This window comes from Notamacropus eugenii, chromosome 3 (assembly GCF_028372415.1).
Source record: "Notamacropus eugenii isolate mMacEug1 chromosome 3, mMacEug1.pri_v2, whole genome shotgun sequence".
Taxonomy (NCBI): Eukaryota; Metazoa; Chordata; class Mammalia; order Diprotodontia; family Macropodidae; genus Notamacropus; species Notamacropus eugenii.
Window position 1 is genome coordinate 40,672,463 of NC_092874.1, and position 20,739 is coordinate 40,693,201.

Consider the following 20,739-nt stretch of genomic DNA (forward strand, 5'->3'; position numbering starts at 1 on the left):
AGGGGTAGCACTAAGTATATGTTCAGGCATGTAGTCAGGGGTCTTATGTCTCCTGAGATCCAAGGATCACAGATAGGATTGCAGGAAGACAGCAAAGAGAAGGAGAACCAACCCACTTCTTAGAGAAGGAAGTTAGACCATTTGTGCCAGACCTCTGCTTTGTTGCCCCTAAAAGTATCTGGGCAGTCAGAAGCACCTTGCTCCAGAGCATTCTCATGGTACTGCCCTAGCTACATTCTTCTGACTATGTATCTTCCAGTGGGGTGAGGAGCAACTAGCGAGGAAGTTCATCTCCTGCCTTGATGTCTCCCTGCCCCTCTTCAAGCAGGAAGCCTAGACAGTCACAATCCAGGAAGGATGGCACCCACCAGTGTTCAAGAAATCAACTAACAATATTAATTACTCAATTACCATGGGTAACTGTTCCAGTTAGGGGAGAGGGGAGATGAGAAACAAATAGGAATAATACACCATCAATGAAATCAAAGAATGTTAGAACGTGAAAGGACCTTCAATATCTTCTAGTCCAACCACCTCATTTGACGGAGAAGTCATGTGATAAGGTCATAACGTCAATGGCAACCCTAGGCAAATACAATTTGGTACCAAACTGGTGTGTGCATGTTGGTCCTTTGTTGCTGAAGAAGACCATGCCATCAGAGAAATAATGACATGACTTGCACTTGAGTTTGTTTTGAGTGAAGGAGGGTTGACATCACTCAGTACATAGAGCTGGACCTGGAAATCTTTTCAAAAATAAATTTCTATTGAAATCTTTTTTTAAAAATATCACCTACATGTCTCTCAGTACCCTTCCTCCTCCCTGCCTAGAAAGCTGTCTCATATAACAAAGAATATTTTTAAAGAAAACTTAAAAAGAAGAGGAAAAAAATCAAAACCAATCAATACATCAAAAAAAGTCTGCAAATATACACAGTGTTACACACCCAAGGACCTTCACCTCTGCAAATGAGTGAGAGGAGGTGTCATCTCCTACCTCTTCTTTGGGGCCTTGCTTTTTCTTTGTGATTCTACAACATTCATTTTTGGTTCTTTTGTTGTTGTTTTCCATTTACATTGTTGTAGTCACTGTGTATCACTTTCTTGGCTCTGCTGATTTCACTCTGCATCAATCCATGAAAGTCTTTCCATGCTTCTTTGTTTTCTTAATATTTGGTGCTTCTTAAACCAGAGTAATATTCAAGTATATTTATTTTCTACAATTTGTTCAGCCATTTCCCAATTGATGAGCATCTTCTTTGATGCCCCTGGACATCCTAAAAGAAAAATATATCTGCACGAGAGACAAGAATCTGATAGAAAGGGAGGCAATGTGCTACAAGGAAAAAAACTACTGTCTCTTGATTCAAAAGACCTGGATGGTCTTGGGCTAGTCATATAACCTCTTTAGGTCACTGTTTTTCCATAGGTAAAATGAAAGAGATGGACTGAAAATATAAAATACCACTTACCTCCTGCTATAGAGATAATACACTTAAAATGCAAGATACAACATACATTTTTGAAAATGGCTAATGTGGGAATTTGCTTTGCTGGATTATGTATATTTGTTATAAGGGTTTTATTTTGTTTTTTTAATTTTTAAAAAAAATCAGTGGGCACAAGCCAATTCTCTTCCCCAAACTAGTCTGGTCCTCCAGCTAGGTAGTATAGTAAATAAAGCACTGAGCCTGGAGTCAGAAAACCTGAATTCAAATCCAACCTCAGACACTTGCTAGCTATATGACCCTGGGCAAGTCCCTTTACCTCTATTGCCTCAGTTTTCGCATCTTCAAACTGGGGATAATAATAGCACCTACTTCCCAGGCATATTGTGAGGATCAAAAGGGAGACTATTTGTAAAGTGCTTATCACAATGCCTGCCACCTAGTAGGTGCTATGTAAATGTTAGCTATTATTATCAGTAAAATAGGAATAATAACAGCATCAACCTCCCAAGGCTGTTGTAAGGATCAAATGAGATGATAATTGTAAAGCACCTAACACAAAACCCAGCACATAGTAGGCATTCTATAAATGTTAGTTGTTATTAGTTATAATCACTAAGGTCCCCTTCCATCTCTATGAGTCTATGAAATTCTCAGAGATTCCTGATAATAATAATAACACTAGAGCATATCTCACACCACAGGTGATTAATAAATATTGAACTGAATTACATCGACATGGGGGTTTATAACTACACAGACCTCTACATACTGACAGACTGGAAAGAACATTGGATTTTTTCATGAGAGGACTTGGTTTTAAAGCCTGGTTTTTCCATTTACCAGTCGTGGGACCTTGGACAGCTCTCTTTCCCTCTCCAGGTCTCAGCTTCCTCCTTTCTAAAATGATGGGGGGAAATGGAGGGGGCAGCACTGGACTCAAGGTGATGTGGGCAGTCAGAATTGTACAATAGGCTGAGTGTCAGGTTTAGACAAGGAGTGAAACTGTGAGAAACCCTTCAGTTCACTCTGGCCAGTTAGGACTCAGTCTCAGCTTCCTTCCCATTCTGCTCCTTACTAACCTGGGATGTGCTGCCTCCCTTCCCCCTTCCAATACCCTGAATAAAACCAAGGATAGGAAACATTTTTCTCCTGAGAAGCAATGACTTGAAGGGAAAAACTAACCAAGGACCACAAGAGAAAAACTTATTTTTGGTTATGTTTGTTTCTGATTAAAGAAAAATCAGTTTTAAAAAAAAGCTAAATTCTTTTACTTTAGATGTAAGAACAAGGGACAAAAGCAATACACTATGATGGAAAAAGTTCTGAATTAGAGCCAGGGTCATAGGTTCAAATCCTAGCTTTTCCATTGTTCCCTGCATGACTTTGGGCATGACTTAACTCTTTGGGGCCTCAGTTTCCTCTTCTATAAAATGACAAGGATGGACTAGAAAGTCTCTAAGGTCCCTTCCAACTCTCAGCTATGACCCTATTAGCATACAGCATTGATATAACATTTATACATATTATATATTTACATATATGTGTGTGGGTATTAAACACAGACATCTGTAAAAAACATTTTAAACAGAAGTAGACAGCAGGTGCTGCTGGGGAGATATCAGGCAAGCTAGGCTGACACTCTCCCATGAAGCCTGTGGGCTCATTGAGCAAACTCTGGCAACTTGTTCCCCCTGTGTTCGGGTAGATGGAGCTTCCCTAGCAACTCAGTCCCTTTCAGGGCTTGGCTTTCACTTTCAAAGCAATTCATTAGTTTCCTTCCTTCACAAAATATATCTGGCTTTTCAAAGCCTAGAATGACAACTAGTCAAACCAAGAAAATGGAAAAGGAAAGGAACAGGAAAATGTTCTCATGTGGCTCCCTAGCAGCTTGCTGCCCTTACCAGCTCCTCATATAGAAGTATATGAATCCTGAATTCATTTGTCAGGCTGGCACTCTCCTGTTTGGTACCATTGTTCTAAATTATCCCCCAAGTCAACCTGTTCTGGTCACTCTGGGATAAGAAATCTACTATCTCTGTCCTTCTATTTATACACATACATACACATATATAAGTGTTTCTGTGTGTCCACAGCTCAGATTCTCATGATCAAAATTATCATGATCACATTTTCTTAAGAAACAAACATAAAATAAAGGTTAATGCTTCCCAGACTTAGAGGGAGGCATCAACTTCAAAGTAAGTGAATGACCTAATCACAGGATGCCTTAATCCAGAGAGAAGGAAAGGGGAAAGGAAAGGATGGTCACCCTATCTCCAGCTAAAACTAATATAGCTTTCCAGAACTCAGAAGTGAAGTTCTATATAATCATCAGATAAAGTAAAAAAGACATCTAAAGGAGAGGGAGGAAACCTCCCTTAGGAACGGAGGGGAGGAAGGGAAAAGGAGAAACATTTGGGGGAAAAGGGTCAGAAACATGATGATTGGGTCATAGGCTCATACATTTAGAGCTGGAAGGGACCATAGTGATTGATTCCCACCCTCCTCATTGGATAGAGGAAAAAAGTCAAGCCCACAAAGGTGAAGTGTCTTGCTCCAGTTCACATATGCTGATGACCACACTCCAACCCAGACACAAGCAAACATGCAAGAGACAGATATCTACATGGAGTTTTCTGGATTTACAGGAACTTTGAAGAAGCAGTACTATATAGCGGAAAGAGAACTAGATATGGAGTCAGAGAAACTGAGTAAATCCCAGCTCAGCCAGCTATTTAACCCTAGACAAGTCACAAAAGGAATGAGTGAAATATGAGACTGAGGGATAGGGAAAGACCAGTTCCTTGCTCATTCATTCTTTCATCAACTCCTGGTCTGCTCTCAAAACCTTAATCTGATTTGCCCTCCTATTCTGACAATTCTCTAAAAATTACTCCTTCCCACCCCTCTTCCCTGCAAAGGACAGACTCTTTCTCCATTGAGATATCCCTAATTCCTCCCTACTCTATATGGCCAACATTTTCCACCCATTCCCTTCAACACTTTTCTTCCTGGGTCTACCCTTCCCATCAAGGCCACAACACAGGTTCCTCCCATCCCCTCAACCCCAAGGTAGGCAAAGCATCCAATCTTTCACTTCCTGTGTTGCAGTACATCTAGGGAGGAGTTTAGAGGCACTTGAGCTATATAGGAACTAAAGCTGCTCTCTTTTATGTCCCACAAACCAGGCAATACAACGTTGAAATGTACTATCGGAATGACACAAAGCAGGATCCTTATTCCCTCACCCTACCAGGCTGCACATCCAGCTGTCCACTGAAGCAGTTTGTTGAGCTGGTCTCCCCTATAATGACAGAAGACTGGTCAAAGGAGTGTTTCAGCCTTAGTGAACACCAAGGTACTAAGGAAGTTAATAAAAGATATCAAAGAAGTTAATTCCTACTCAAGAAGCAACACCAAGAAGGCTAGGAATCATTCCCAGCTTTGAGATCATGCTTTGGCCATCACTCTCAGTGGCCGGGGGAAAATGGATTTGGGTGATGTGTTTCAGGGAACTCCCATTCTTATGAAGGCTAGACTTCTTCTACTACCTTCACTCACAACAAACTTTCCTTAACTTGTATACAAAGGTGATGTAATATCTATCAGACAGCTTCAAAAACTAACGGGATAAAACTGGAGAGAATGTTACAAGTTTTCTAAGTTTCATGGAACTCATCTAAGCCATGCATGTACAAGATTGGCCTCACCAGTCTTCATATTTCCTGAGAACACCTTGAATTCAGATTAACAGCACTAGGTGTAGACAGCCCTTTAAACACCAGGTAGAAGAATATGTCTTAGATGCAAACTCACTATCTTCAATTCTCAGGGGTCCTAGAGCAATGAATGATCAGATGCCAGTGAGGGAACAGATTTCTAATAAACAGAACCTGACAGCACCAGACTATACTAGCCCCAGCTCCTAAGAGTTCCCACCTTCCTAACAGAAGATGCCAAGATGATAGCTATAGAGAGGAAGAGTTGATAAATAAATGAATCACATGGGGACAATCTTCATATAAGATCAGCAGATAAAAGCAGCATAAAGGCAAAGATGGGGCTGACTAAGATACTGACAAATAGGACTGGGAGATGGGACTAAATCTTCACTTGAATTGTCCTATACTGGGGAGCAGGTTGTGTCTTGTTTTGAATTTGGTTATGGGTTTGTGGGGTTGATTTTTTTAATCCTAATTAGCAGAACTGAAAAAATAAAAATTTCCTTGATCCATCTGGCTCCTGAAAACCAATGAAAAACCAACCTTTCTTATTGATCCTGAGAAGTGAAAACAATCTGTGAGAGTACATTGTGTATATATCATATGTGCAGGCAGATAGATACATTGGATAGATGAGTAGATAGAGATTAGATGAATAGAGATAAAATTGGATAGGAATGAATAGATAGATTGTTACAGAGGAGAATTCAGGTGAGGAAAGTGGGAACTTGTATGCTGGCACAGAAAATATGCACAAAAGACATGAGAAATGTAAGTAAGTATTCTTTCGAGAAGCCACCAACCTGAGGGATGTAAAACCTGAAAGAGGTTTGGGAGAGGAGGCTTCATCATGTTTGATGAACTTGAGAAATTCAGGATATATAAGACCTTTCCAATGATATGCAAAATAAAAACTTCTTGGAGTGTAGATGGTGAATTCTCAGGACGCTGTGAAATTTAGACCATAGGAACCAAACTCTGTGCATGTATCTCTCAATTCAAAAGAAAGAGGAGCACAATGAAGTCCATGAGAGCAGCCAGGTGGGAAATGATGAGTTAGCTACCCTAAGCCTCCTCTTTAAATGGAGGATCTGGGAAGTTTTCTGATATCCTCCTACCCACATCCTTTTTAACCAAAGGGAGGGAGAGAACTCAGGGCACAGGGTACTGAGAAGGTATAAGCTGCAGAATCTTACAGGAGGATGAGTTTCTGGAGATCTTGATGAAGTTTAGGAGATCAGCCAAGTGGGAAATGTTAAGATGCCTGCTGTAGGCAGACTTCTGCCTCTAAGAAGTAACTTCAGAAATTGATGTTCCAGTGAGTGTGTCTACCCACAGGAGTCAGAGAATAAAAGCTGAGGTGGATTTAACATGTGAATGATGCAAAAATGCCTAGAGGCTATCATCTTGCAGACAAAATTCTGAAGGCAAAAGGGAGAGAATTCTAAGGAATGGTTCCCCCTGGATACTTACGTCACAAGCACAGCTTCTCCAAATTAAGTTGGCTTAATGTGAAGAGAAGTGGACAGCACCTTTCAGATGAGACCTTTTCAGCTCTCTCTTGCCAGATAAACAACAAATATGACAGTGATTAAGTAGAATGATATTATCAGGCCCAGATCCTATTTTTCAATGATACACAACTTTTCCCAGTCTCTCAATGAGTCATATATGAAATAGGAGGAGAAGGAAGAAGCCAGTATTAGGAAATTCAAAAAGTGACTTTTAAACAGGACTTTTCAAAGGAGTATGTGTACAGCAGTGTGTATTTCTTTAAATGGTTTTAAAGTCCTTCAGTACAGATTCCAGAAGGCCCAGATCTCATTATCTTACTGGAGGGAAAATAAATGTTGTAAGGGTTTTAAAAGAAATTTGGATTTCACTAATAATTTGTGATCATTCTGACAGGGTCTGGGCTTAAGTTGACTTCAGCATCATCTATTTCAAAAAAAAATGGAAATGAGTAGGGGAAGAGATCTGCTAGTCAAATACATAGTATAAGTAGTACTAGAAAGGAAATGTAGACTATTCAAGGACAAATTATTTTGAAAATACAATGATACATACTTAATCTAATTGGCATCTAAGCAGAAGTTAATACTGTTTTAGGTTAGCATGTTTATTATAAACTGTTCTTATCTTTTCACTAAAGCAGATCCTCTGCTAGTGAACATTTGGCAAGCCTATTTTCTTGATGTAATATTTGACAACAGTAAAACTTGATTTCTTTAAAAATATTCTGCAATTCAAAATTTTCACCAATTCTGATAGGGTTCCCCATTATCCTACTTCTTGTCCTAAAATTATTCCAAATTTGAGGATCTATTGGATGTGAAAATATTTTTTTGGCTTACCATTTTTTTAAACTGTAGACCCATTGGACATGTTGTTATTCCTTCATTCAGTTGTGTCCAACTCTCTGGGACCCCACAGACCATAGAGCAATGGCCCTTCTATCCTCCACTATCTTCCAAAGTCTGCTCATGTCCCATTGGACACACACATAAGACAAATGCTCACATAGTCCTTTAGTGCATAGTCCTGAAGTTCGCATACATAAACCTGGCACCTAGCTGGACAATAGTGAGGCAACATAGATTACTGATAATCTACAAAATGGACTGTCCATACATAGTATTCTAATTTGTCCTTTGCTATAACTTGAATCTTTACTTGGAGTGTTAATCGTTGTGGCAATATCTGTCTCATCATACCCACATCTTACCTATATTACTCCGTCTTAAAACCATAAAAACATATCTGATGAAACTAAATTCAAAAAATATATAAATCAGTCACAAAATAGGTTTTAAAAGTTATTACCTTTATCTCCAGTCCCAATTCTGTATGTATGTATGTAGATATATATATTTTCCTTCAAAATTTTGATTAGATCAGACTACATCTTCCATTGCCAATTATCCTCTTGTCTTCATCTCCCATAATTCTGCTGTTCACCTTATGATAGTATTTAAGAGACAGCACAAGATAATGGATGAAACACTGGACTACTTGAAAGGGAGCCTACTTCTAGTTCTAACTCTCTCAGATCACAGGAGAATCATTTCTTCATTCTTGGCCTCAGTTTCCTTGACCACACTATGAAAGGATTGGGTTTTCTCTAGGACCATAGGATGTAGAACTGAAAAAACCTTAGAGATCATCTTTTAGAGTCCATCTTCCTTATTTCACAGTTGAGATAACCAAGGCCTAATGACACATCAAGGTAGTAGCATGGAGATTTATGGATTAGAGCTAGAAGAGACTTTAAAGACCATCTAGAGTGACCAGGGGTGGGGAACCTGCAGCCTTGAGGCCACATGTAGTCCTCTAGGTCCTTAAGTGTGACCCTTTAACAGAATCCAATTTCACAAAACAAAGTAGTTGCACTTGAGGACCTAGAAGGATACATGTGGCCTGGAAGCTGCCCGTTCCCCACTCCTGATCTAGACTAAACCCTTCGTTTTGCAGTTACAACTCAACTTCTCTGTCTAAGGTCACCAAAGCAGAAACTTGACTCCAGTCCAGGCCTTTTGATTTCAGATCCAGTGTGCTCCCCAGACTTGACAGATCTATGAATCTAACACTTTTCATAAAAAACAAATAAGTTTATCCTCTATCTCCATAACACTGTATATTTAGGAAAGGAATAAATGGTTACATATGAGTGCGTTTTCCTTTATTTTCAAGGGTTTGTAGGCAAAAAAAAATTTAACTAGCAGTTAAGAAAGAAGTTCCTTTATTTAATTTATATTTCTTGATTGCCCAGCTCTTCATGGACTAGGTGGAAATGAGAGGACAGATTAGAAATAAAATATAGTTTGGCTGGAATTGCAGACTTTTATATTCTAAGGATGACTTAAGAGTTTCTCCAGAAATACAAATGCTCATAAAAATGAAAACTGCCTCCTGAAATCCCACCCAACCCAAAGTTTGGAAAGAAGAGTAAGGCCAGACTCCATTTCTTGTAGGCCCACTGCTTGACTTCATGCCTCGGTCTCTCGGGCCATTGTCCATTTCAAGGCTGACCATTAATTTCAAGGCATCTGACATTTAAAGGGAGGGCAGAAAACCAACACTGTTGCACAGCTCTAGGATCTTCTTAATAAAAACTGCTTACCTACCTTTTTCTCTTTTTCCAAGCTCTAAAGATAGCACTGACTGCCTTTTGCCTATCAGCTGCTGTTTTGACGGCGCTGCTGTTCATGCTGTTCCATTATGGACCCTGCAGAAAGAGGAACCCCTATCAATCTATTTAAAAGGATGGTTAAAGCGAGAACAGAGGAGCTTTGCAAGATTCCTGGTATGACATATCTGTTTGTGATGCAACCCTCAAACAAATGGCATTCAGAACATGGGGATATTTCTGCCTAACCAGTCTGGTCAGTTCTGTTTAGAGTTTGGAATGAAATCACAGCAGTTCAATAACTGCCTCCAGATTGACAGCTAAAGGCATACATACTTAAGATTCATTGGTCACCTCAGAGCTGTGAATTGAGATTGACTATTTCATCCGCCTAAGTAGAGAGATGGCTCCCTGACAAAGGATAGTTGTGTCTCGTACAGGAAACTTTACTATGTCATCTCACCAAGAGAGCAGAGTGGTCAGTGCAGGAAATAAAAGGAAATCAACTTCAGATCACTGGCTTTCCAAAAAGAGTAAAGAAATGTGTGGCTGGACAAAGATTAAAGTTAAAGGAAGCTCAATAAAGAAGAGAGATGGAAGACTAGTGTCTTAAAGGATAGTTTTCAAGAAATAAGAACCAACAGGAAATTGGAGATGACCTTTTTTTAAAAAAAAAAAATTAAGATGTAGCTAGGATATAGAAATGGAAAATATAGTTTGAGTTGTAGCAACAGACTTATTTCTAGAATGTTTTCAAAACCCCAAGAAGAAGATACTCAAATTCCTTAACTTGTAACATTAACCTTTTTAAATCTAGTTTCATTCAATATGATGTTAGAAAAGAACAAGTAGAATTAAGAATTGGAAATGTCTGCTACGAGAAAAACAACAAGAAAATTCATGGATCATGATTCCATTTGTAAAATTAATCGTTTGTGAGTTTGTTTTTAACATAAGAGGAAATGCCATAAGAATGATTAAGGATAACTATGATTAAATGGAAATATATTTCAACTTCTGTGAATTTTGTATCTTGCATTTCATACTACGTACCTAGATCCAGCCATTATTTTGTGGGGGACACATCTCAGGGCTTCAATTTTTTCATCTTTAAAATGAGGGGTTTGGACATAATGACCACCAATGTCCCTCCTAACTCTAAATTTTATGATCCTTTGATTTCATATTAAAAGATTAGCTTTGAAAGATGAATGGAATCAGTTCATGAATTGGCTAATAATTTTTCTGTGGTAGATATTAGGACATTTAGATAGAATGTCCTTCTTTGCTTGGGGATGATCATTGAAATCTTTATGTCTTTATTTTTCATTAGCGACAGTGGGATAGTTAAGAGAATGCGAGGCTTAAAGTCTGGAAGACTTGAGTTGAGTTTCAGCTTCTGAAACCTACTGGCTGTGTAACCCTCAGCTCCTTGGGCAAATCTCTAAGATTATAAAAGGAAGCAAAGGTGCTGGTCTGTGTTGTTCAAAGAAGCACCTCCTGGTAGCTCCCAATACTGATGAACTCACAGGTCCAATCCCTCCCTCGCCCCCCCCCCCCCAAAAGAAGTCCATAGCTGGAGTACTGGACCATAGCTGTAGTACAGGAAAATCTACATTCAAATTGATAACCAAAAATACATCCCTAGTACATGAGACATGCATTGCCCAGCTTGCTCTGTGACCCTGAGCAAACCACTGTCTACTTCAACAGTAAAATAAGTATAACTGTACTTACTGACTCACAAGGTTGTTTTGGGGATCAGATAAGAACTTATGTGTAACATGCTGAACACAAAGCCTGCTATGTAGTAGGTGCTTAAATAAATGTCTGTTTCCTTCCTCTTTCTCCCTTTCTCTTACTCTATTTTATTAATTTTTTTCACTTGTCAAGCTTTTTTTTCTCCCTCCCATCTCTCCCCACCACTGGAAAAGAATTTTAAAAAGCCCAAAGGCAGTAGGTTAATAGACTATTCAGATCTGAAAGGGATCTCAGAGATTATCTAGTACAACCTCTCCACTTCACCGAAACTAAGACCCTAAGAGGACAGTTAAGTGACTTGCCTAAGGCCACACAGCTAGTTAGTGGCAACTCTGGAACTTGAAGAAGCTATATGGCCCAGTGGATAGAACCCTAGACCTGGAACCAGGAAGACTTGATTTCAAAATCTAGCCTCAGATACTTGGGTGACCTTGGGCAAGTCACTTAGCCTCTGTTTCGGTTTGTTCCCCTGCAAGATGGACATAATAGCACCTACCTCCCAGGGTTATTGTGAGGATGAAATGAGACAATTTGATGGAGTGCTCTGCAAACCTTAAAGTATAAATGCGAGTCATTATCATTCTTAGATACTGGGGCTATGGGAGTGGTGATCTGTTTTCCACAACTCTCTCATTTCATTGATGAAAGAAAATTTACTTGCCATTTATTCCCTTTCCCAGAATCCAATTTAGCCTCCCAAAAATGAAAATGAGGTCTTCCCTGAGATGTTTCCTGGGAGTTACTATATTGACAAATACTATAATTATTTTTTAAGCTTCATAGCAGAATGAAAAACCAATGGTGACAAATGATTCATAACAATAAATCAGAGAGCACAAATGTGTCCTCTAACATTTGTCAGAACACAAATTCATCACGGGGCTTCAAGATCTCTGAGATCTCTCCAAGATTATCTAAATGGGTTGCACTCATAAAAGTGACTTTTCAGGTGTGGCCACCATGATAAGGTTCTTGGATATCAGTCTTCTATCTTTGCCATCACAATAAATACTACTTAGAATCCAATCCACACAACTTCAGCATAATCACCATTTTCTGGGCAGTCTAGATGGTGATTGAAACCAGAGTGTCAAGGGGGAGGTGGGGAGCTCTCACAGGAGGTTAGATGGCCTAAAGTAGAAATGTTAGGTACCTTCTAGGAGAAAAAGAACTAAGTGAGAACATTAGACAGTTAGTCCAAGATGGTGCTATTCAAGACCAGAATGGTTACTGATGGAAAAGAGAACCATTTGTCTCCTCATGTGTCCTAGGAAATAATTTTATCACACCTGATCATGCTTCACCTAACTCAGACTCTAACACAGCCCACATTTCTTCCCTTTTTTGCTAGCAGCTTCCCTCTTCTCTCTTCTTAGTGGTAGCTAGGTGGTGTAATGGATATAGCACTAGTTCTAAAGTCAGGATAGACCTGAGTTCAAATCCAGCTTCTGATATATGACCCTGTACAGGGTAGGTCACTGTCTCAGTTTTCTCACCTGTAAAATAAGGATAAATGTAAAATAAAACCTGCCTCTCAGGTTCATCTTGAGGATCAAATGGGATCGTATTTTTAAAGCTCAACACAATGGCTAGTACGTAGCAGCTTAATAAATCCTTGTGTCCTTCCTCTCTTTTAAAAATTAGTTATTGTTGTTTTTTAATGATCATGCATTTTTTTCTCCCTCTCATTTCTCCCCTCCCCTGGAAAAAAAGAAAAGTAAAAGAAAACCCTCATCACAAATAAGAGTTGTCAAACAAAACAATTCCCTTCTCTCTCCAAGCTGTCTGTCCTCTCTTTGCCTTTCTTTCCTAGCCCCAGATTTGCTTGTGTTTAGGGAAGTTTCCAAGTAGCAATAATAGCTAGAATGTATTTTGCACACATCCCTTGTCTCATCTGATATTCATGACCACCTTGGGAGATAGGTGCTCTTGAGCCCATTTTACTGGTGATAAAACTGAGACACAAAGAGGTTATGTGATTTTTCTGGAGTCACAAACTTAGTATCAGAAAAAAGGTCTTCCTCTTCAGAGAGTCCTGGAAAGACTTATATGATCTGATGCTGAGCGAAAGGAGCAGAACCAGGAGAACTTTGTACACAGCAACAACCACAGTGTGCGAGGATTTTTTCTGGTAGACTTGGATCTTCATAGCAATGCAATAACATAAAAAAATTCCCAATGGCCTTTTAAGGCAAAATGCCTTCTGCATCCAGAGAAAGAACTATGGAATTCAATCGCAGAATGTAGCAGATCATTTTTTTGTGTGTATTACATTTTGGTTTGTTATATGATTTCTCCCATTCATTTTAATTCTTCTAGGCAGCATGACTACAGTGAAAATGTATTTAATAGAAATGTATGTGTAGAACCTATATAAAATTGTATGCTATCTCAGAGAGGGAGGGAGGAGGGAGGGGAAATCTAAGCTATATAGTAGTGATTATAGAATACTGAAAATAAATAAAATTAATTTAAAAAAAAAGAAAACAGGTCTTCCTGACTCCAGGTTCCATAGGCTCTACTGCACCACCTTGCTGCCTCTACAAACAAATAAACCACTTGTGCCACAGAATCAGTGTCTTTGAAACAGTTTTCTCTTTGTAAAGAACCAAACTTTGTTAAATAAAATGTTCTATTGCATGTAAAATGCCACTTTCAGCTTACAGAATTGAAGAAATAAAATAGTATGTTTCTTTTATTATGTGTGTGAGTCTTTTTTGCTGAGTGATAGATGGGAACCTAATCTAAAACTCCTTGTTGGCCACCGGTCTCCTCCTTGCTTCACTTTACCAGAGGACTAGCAGTGCCTAATCACACTGAAGGATGCCACGGTGTGGGACGAGGAGAAAACAAGACCCACAGCCATGATTTCATCAGACTGAGAGACAGAATGAAGTAGCAAAGGCGAAAGACCGGGACAGAATGATGACCAATTCATTCTCTACTGTGGATGCCAAATTTGGGCTGCAGCCACTTTGGCATTTGCCTAAAAGCTTTCTGGCTTACAGCTGGAGACTTGGATGGATAAACTACAACTAAAAGGAGTTTCAGATCTATAGAAGCAGCAACTGAAGATGGTGGTAACTAGGATGAGAGGTCAATGCCAGATAAAATCTGCCTGCAAATGCTGTGTAATGCCAAGTGTGTGGGGTAGCCATATCCTCTAACACCTCATATCTGCATGTGTGTGTGTGTGTGTGTGTGTGTGTGTGTGTGTGTGTACACATACTTATTCCCTGAGCTATTTTCACAATGACAAGCCTAGGTTTCTAGAGTAAGATCACTACCACAGTGTTACACTTAAATTATTTTAGGGTCTAGGAGTAACCCTATTCAGAGGAAATACACTCTCCTTAGTCACTGCATTAGCTCTTGAGCTCCCAACTATGTGTTTCTATTTATACAACCAACAACTCACAATAATGACACTTCTAGATCTTAAAATAACCATTTACTCAACAATAAGACAAAGAAATTCTGACAGTATCACAGATACACACACACACTTGTGACTTGGGTTCACAATCCCACCAATGCACTTGGTATCTACAGGGGAAAGTGGATATACATTTATAAAAGAAACCTGTCAAGGAGGCACCTGGGTAAGGAAAACCCATGTACTCAGAATAACTCACAACTTTGGAAAGATAAACTTTGATCTCCTCTTGCCTTAGGAACTGTCCTTAAAGGTTCCCTGATGAATGTTGCTTCCATGTTGAACAGATTCTTCCACTGCCAAGGTATGGTGACCCACACTGTAACTGACTAACCCTGAATTGTGCATGGACATCTCAGCCAAGCTACTTAATCTGCAGAGCAACTTCTCTGGTTCTCTGCAATCTGTAACTCTCCTTAAATGGTCTCATCCATCAATACCAACTGTAATACCTACCATTTCTAACTTGAAACTTATGCCATTCTGAAATATAACTCCTTTTGTTTTATCCTCTCCTCTCTCTTTTCCCTGGGTTCATATTCTGGATCCTCTCTGCAAATGACCTCAGTTTATGATTAATAATTCAATTCTTATTTGTTTATAATCCATAACCATACAATAATAGTTCTTTAAGAGTGATAGCTGCCTGGTCTGAAGTTGATAACTTAAAGAGTTAACTTGTATTGAGTTTATGACTGTTGCCTAATTTATTCAGCTCTAAAATTCTAATTAAAATTTTATATGATATGCTATATAATGAGTCAATGAAGCACACAAGTCAGTGACATAATTAACAGGAGGAGCTAGGAAGATGAGGGCTGAGCTAATCGTTTCATTAGGTAATCTGACATAACCCTTAGACCAGAGATATCAAACACTTGACCCCCCTGCATATGATCTACAATATATCAGAGGGCCACTGGAATGAAATTAAAATATAAAAAATACTTAAAATAAATAAAAATGCAATAAACATAGATAATGTTAACATGTGGTTTTCTAAGTTAATATTCACCTGCAGTAATCCTTATGTTTGGTTTAGCTGCCCCTCACCCCTTTCTATTTGAGTTTAATTCCACTGCTTTAGACTAAGGAGATAAGCATTAACCAGTAAAAAAGGGTCAAAGATTAGGGAGAAGGACAGCCAGCTCTCTGAGAGTTTGACAACTAACCCAGAGCTTCTTCTGGTGATAGGTGGCACTCTAGCAGTTTGATAGAATATTAGATATAATGTTTGATATATAGTACCTGATCCATACCATACAGCTGAATAGGATTAAGAAAATACCCACAGCATCCCATGGGGACTGCATCAAGCCCTTCTTCTAAATTAACCTAAAATATGTAGTCAAATCTTCTTTGTAAATAATTCCTTTGAAAAATAATTTGATCATGGCTGCTGTTGGTGCTACACTGGATCAGGGTGTCTGGGCCCAGCATGGTACACGTGTACTTGAGCAAGGAGAGGATTCAAACTGTGCCACCATCAAGAGACCCTCTCTCAGCCAGGTCCTCAGTCATTTCCTGCCACCTTGGACCACTCCCTCCATTGAGTCTCCTTGACAACTCTTAGCCCTTTGCTCCTGCTTCCAGTTTTGTATTGCTGCTCTGACCTCCCTTCATAAAGAGCATCCTCATTACTCTTTTAGATTATAACTTGGACCACACCCCTGCCTACTCCAGATGTGTTTGTTCCCTCCATTGCTGCTAATTATGTTTAATCACAAGCGTCATTATTGATTCCTGTCTTCATATGAGCAAAGATCAGGCAATGTTGTTTCCAAACAAAAACTAACCCTCCTTCCACTCCCAGGCAATGGTGGAGTGGGCAGGCATCAAGAAATACTCAGCCTGAATGACAGTGGTGCTCTCTCCCTCCCTCCTTCCCTCCCTCTCTCTCTCTCTCTCTGTCTCTGTGTCTCTCTCTCTCTCTTTCTCTCTCTCTCTCTCACACACACACACACTTGTGATTGTTATTATGGTTCAGTCCTTTTTTCAGTCCTGTCCACCTCTTTGTGACCCTATTTGGGGTTTTCTTGGCAAAAATACTGGAGTGGTCGCCATTTCCTTCCCCAGATCATTTTGTGTTGTGGTTGTTGACCTTTTATTTTGGAGGACTAATGGCATCACCAATGATGTCTTGACTTGTGTGTGAATTGGATTTAAGTGAGGCAGAATTGTGCAAAGTCCTTGGTTTCACTTTCTATTCCAGAGTCATCAAATTCCAGTGGCAGGATAAAAGTCAAGATGACTGGCAATGGACAGGGATACAGTGGACGACCTTCACATCTTCAATGTATCATCAAGCTCTAAGTGCTCCACAGTGCCTGCCTCAGCTGCCTTTGTGGCCAGTTGTTCTCATCTGCCCACTTTGGTGGGGGAAGTCTTCCCGTGCTTGGGGGTAGATATCCCCTAAGTGTCTGACATGTTTGAGGCCTATCTGTTACCCTCCACCTGGTTTAGGTCATCTACTGAGACAGTTTTACCAGAGTGAGGACACTGCACATGCTACAACTGCTTGGAGCACCACTTGTACCTGTGGCTCCAGCTCATTTTACAGATGAGGAAACCAAGGCAAACAGGACTGGAATTGCATAATTCACCATTACTTGGGACACAGGAAATGGCACAGTCCAGTCTCCACACTGCTAGGGGCAAGGCCTCAAGTATGGGCTGCAGTCTACTCTATGGCAGGATACACATGATACACATGCACGTGAAGAAGCAGTGTGTGACTTATTCTTCACAGTTAAGAAGTTCATCACGTAGAATCACAGTTGATGCACATAGAATTTTTTGGCTGACAAAGCAGTTTACACATACACATGGTCACATTTTATCCTCACTACAACTCTGTGTTACAGGTACTGGATATATTAATAATAATAGCTAGCATGTACATAGCACTTTAAGAACTCTACAAACATTGTCTCGTTCCATTCTGGTAGGTAGATGTTGTTATTATCCCAATTCTACAAATGGAGAGATTGAAGCAGAAAGATTAAGTGACTTGCCTAGAGTCACTCTGAGGCTGGGTTTGAACTCAGGGCCTTCTGACTCTAGGCCCTGTGCTCTATCCACTGTGCCATTTAGCTCTTGTATCTTTATCTTCTTTTACAGGTAAAAAAAATAATTGTAACTCTATGCAATTTCTCCTCCCCTGAGATTAACTCCATTCATTTCTATAACCAACTACGAATCCTTGTTACTGTAATCTACTGACCTTCATTTCTCTAGGAGTACAATACCTGCTTCATAGTCTTCCCCCACACTGTTCTCATGCTTAGAGACATTAATAAATGTGTTGGTATGTGACCCTGGGTAAGTCACTTAACCTTGTTTGCCTCAGTTTCCTCATCTGTAAAATGAGCTGGGGAAGGAAATGGCAAACTACTCCAAGTACTTTACCAAGAAAACCCCAAAGTGGGGTCATGAAGAGTCAGACACGACTGAAATGACTGAACAATCCCCTCAAACACTTTGCCCTCCTAATTCATCAACCTCTAACTCCCACAGCCTTCATTCACCTTCATGCTACCTCAGCCACTCACATGAGAAGTGTAGACCATGACTTAAAACAGGGCTGCCTTCACAATCTTCATCTCTGAAATCCCCCTCAGGAATTGTGATCTCCTGTCCTAGGGAGGACACAGGGAGGGGATGAGGTGACCAGCACCTGGTCCCACTCACCAGGCAACAAGGAGTGCTTTGTTCTGCTTACTTTCAGGGATCTTATCTAGTCTAGGAATTTGATTTAATTATTAATCCCTTTGACTCAGCCTCTATCTATTTCCTTCTATGTTCTATGTGGATCTGCCTCTACCAAGGGTCTTAGTAAGCAAGTTAAGTGGACTAAGAAAAAGGTATGGGAACAAGCAACCATCTCAATTCCTCCCACACTCACAATATAGAATTTTACTATCATTAGCTCTCTCTGTAGGATGAAAAACAAAACAAAACACCAGTTCATGTGTTTAAGGCAAACCTCTGAATGTTGAGCAGGTGCAAGAGGTAGTTGGAGTCACTTATACAGCTCCCACAGCTACAGATCTCTCTCATGACTCTAACAACTGCAGAACCCTTGGGCTCACTCATATTGCCTCTCAATGCTGCTTGCTCATTGGCTCAGCTAAGTAAGACTCCACTCACTCCACTACACACACCAAGCTTTGGCTAACCTCCTAGGGATAGGAATAATATCTATCATGTGGGCCAAGCTAGCTTTATTTTTTTTCCTTTAAAAGGCATAAAAGCTATCCCTGAGACTTTATTGGTCCAAAGGTCTAAAGTTCATTGATACAGTTTCCTAAGGCATAAGAGGCCAGCCCACGAGGCCAGCCCCTTCAACTCCAATGGATGTTCCTCTACCATAGGAGTTACTACACTTCATCCATCCTGTTGACAGGACACACTTTTGGATAGAGATATCTGAACCAATCCTATAACCTGGACAAATATCTTTCCTATGCTATGGCTACATAAACCCTCTGTCTTAAGTGTTAGTCTACAAATCTAGTTTCATTGCAAATCCAAAGTTGGAGCACCAGAAAATCCTAAAAAGGAAGTTTCTTTGCCAAGCACAAAGGCAAGCCAAAACAGAGGAAATCTCTCTGTCTCTCTGTCTGTCTCTCTGAATCTCTCTCTTCTCTTCTCTTCTCTTCTCTTGAAAATCCACAAGTGAATGACATCCACGTATCCTCTCACAAAACCCCTGGAGAATTACTTGGATAAGTTTCCAGCATCCAAAGCTGTGCTATGTACTTTGTAATTATTTCATCTGATCCTCTCAATAGCTCTGGGAGGTAAATGCTGCTATTATCATTCCCATTTTACAGATGACAAAACCAAAACAGAGGATATGTGACTTTTCTATGGTCAAATAGGTCTCAAAGGTAAAATTCGAACCTAGGCCTATTCTAATTCCAAGGCCCATATTCTTTTTTATTGTTGTTCAGTCATTTCAGTCATGTTCACCTCCTCATGACCCCAACTGGGTTTTGTTTTTGTTTATAGAGTATTTTGCCATTTCCTTCTCCGATCCATTTTACAGATGAGGAAACTGAGGTCACCAGTCTTCCTGACTCCAGTCTGGTGCTCTCTCCTTTGCACCACCTCACTTCCATATAGTCTTAAAAATACATTATGCTGCCAAATCTGAAATTAAGGAAACAACTGAAAGAAAAATGGTACTTTTCATTAGCACTCTGCCTGCTGTGAAAGGTTATTTTTTTCTATTCGCTAGCATCTTCGTATGCTTCATCTTGAAATGATGACTACTGTAAAAATGTTAGGTGTTTAATTTGGCCAAGAAATAAAATCTAGAGAACTTATTAAAAATGTGACTTTGATTGAGAATTTCTTTTGACTACCAAATATTGATTGAGAATACTGAACTGAAATGACTTGATTTGAGAAAAACAATGGGATCTGTAAATTAAAGGTCAACTTTATGTGATGCTAAAATTAATTATATATCATTTAGAATGTATGAAGAGAAATTTTCTCATATGAAGTCAATGTAAGGTGTCACAGTTATTAGCAATTAAATGTGAGAATGGATCTAATGCCAAGAAGCAATTCAGTTTAATTTAATGAAGATAGATGTTAACAATAAAAAGTCTTTCACCTATAGAGTAATGATGCTGAATTTAGGTGGCAGCAAAGTTTATTGAGCTTGTTGTTATAAATTCCTTTGATGTCATTGGAAGTCTCCATGTCCTTCTTGATACTGTAGAATTCAATTACTCTCATTGTAACCAGGAGGGTTACTGTTTACTGTTTATAAACAGGTTTACTGTTTATAAAATAGGTGCCAATTGCCCATGATGCCAAGGCAGAACTGTAACTAGACAGATCTCTGCCCCACAGAAGACAGAGTAAGCAGCCTTAAAAGCATCATTCTGGTGTGTGCTCCCTCCTTAAACATCTGGTACTTAGAAGTGGCAGTGTCAGCAGCCTTGACCCAGAGTACACTTCCTCCATGACTGTCCCATCCCCAATGGAAACCATGGTAATGGCACAAAGGCTCCTCTCGCAACATGGTTCTGCCCCCTTCAAAAGCATCATGGACACTTTCTGTCGTCCTAGAGTGGGCTTCCTCTCCCGGTGGCTGTATTTCCAGGCTTCCTCACGCTCCTTCCTTCTACTTGCCTCAGGTGCAAAAATCATTAGTTATTGCTCTATACTGGGCAAGTGTGCAGAGTTTCTAGGGGTCACAGACCACCAACGATTCCTCTGCCCCAT

The 20,739-nt window shown here is 39.7% G+C and overlaps 1 protein-coding gene across 2 annotated transcripts in view; it reads left to right on the top strand.

The window, feature by feature from the left end:
- Positions 1 to 13,758, top strand: part of ACP3 (acid phosphatase 3) — a 54,254-nt gene extending 40,496 nt beyond the window's left edge. Inside the window, exons 10-11 of one of the 2 annotated variants that reach the window (XM_072651324.1) lie at positions 4,640 to 4,809; positions 9,317 to 13,758. In XM_072651324.1, the coding sequence (XP_072507425.1) occupies positions 4,640 to 4,809; positions 9,317 to 9,432 (286 nt within the window). In that variant the 3' untranslated portion in view covers positions 9,433 to 13,758. The remainder of the gene's footprint in view (positions 1 to 4,639; positions 4,810 to 9,316) is intronic. The other variant, XM_072651325.1, reaches the window with a different exon arrangement.
- The last annotated feature ends 6,981 nt before the right edge of the window (positions 13,759 to 20,739 follow it).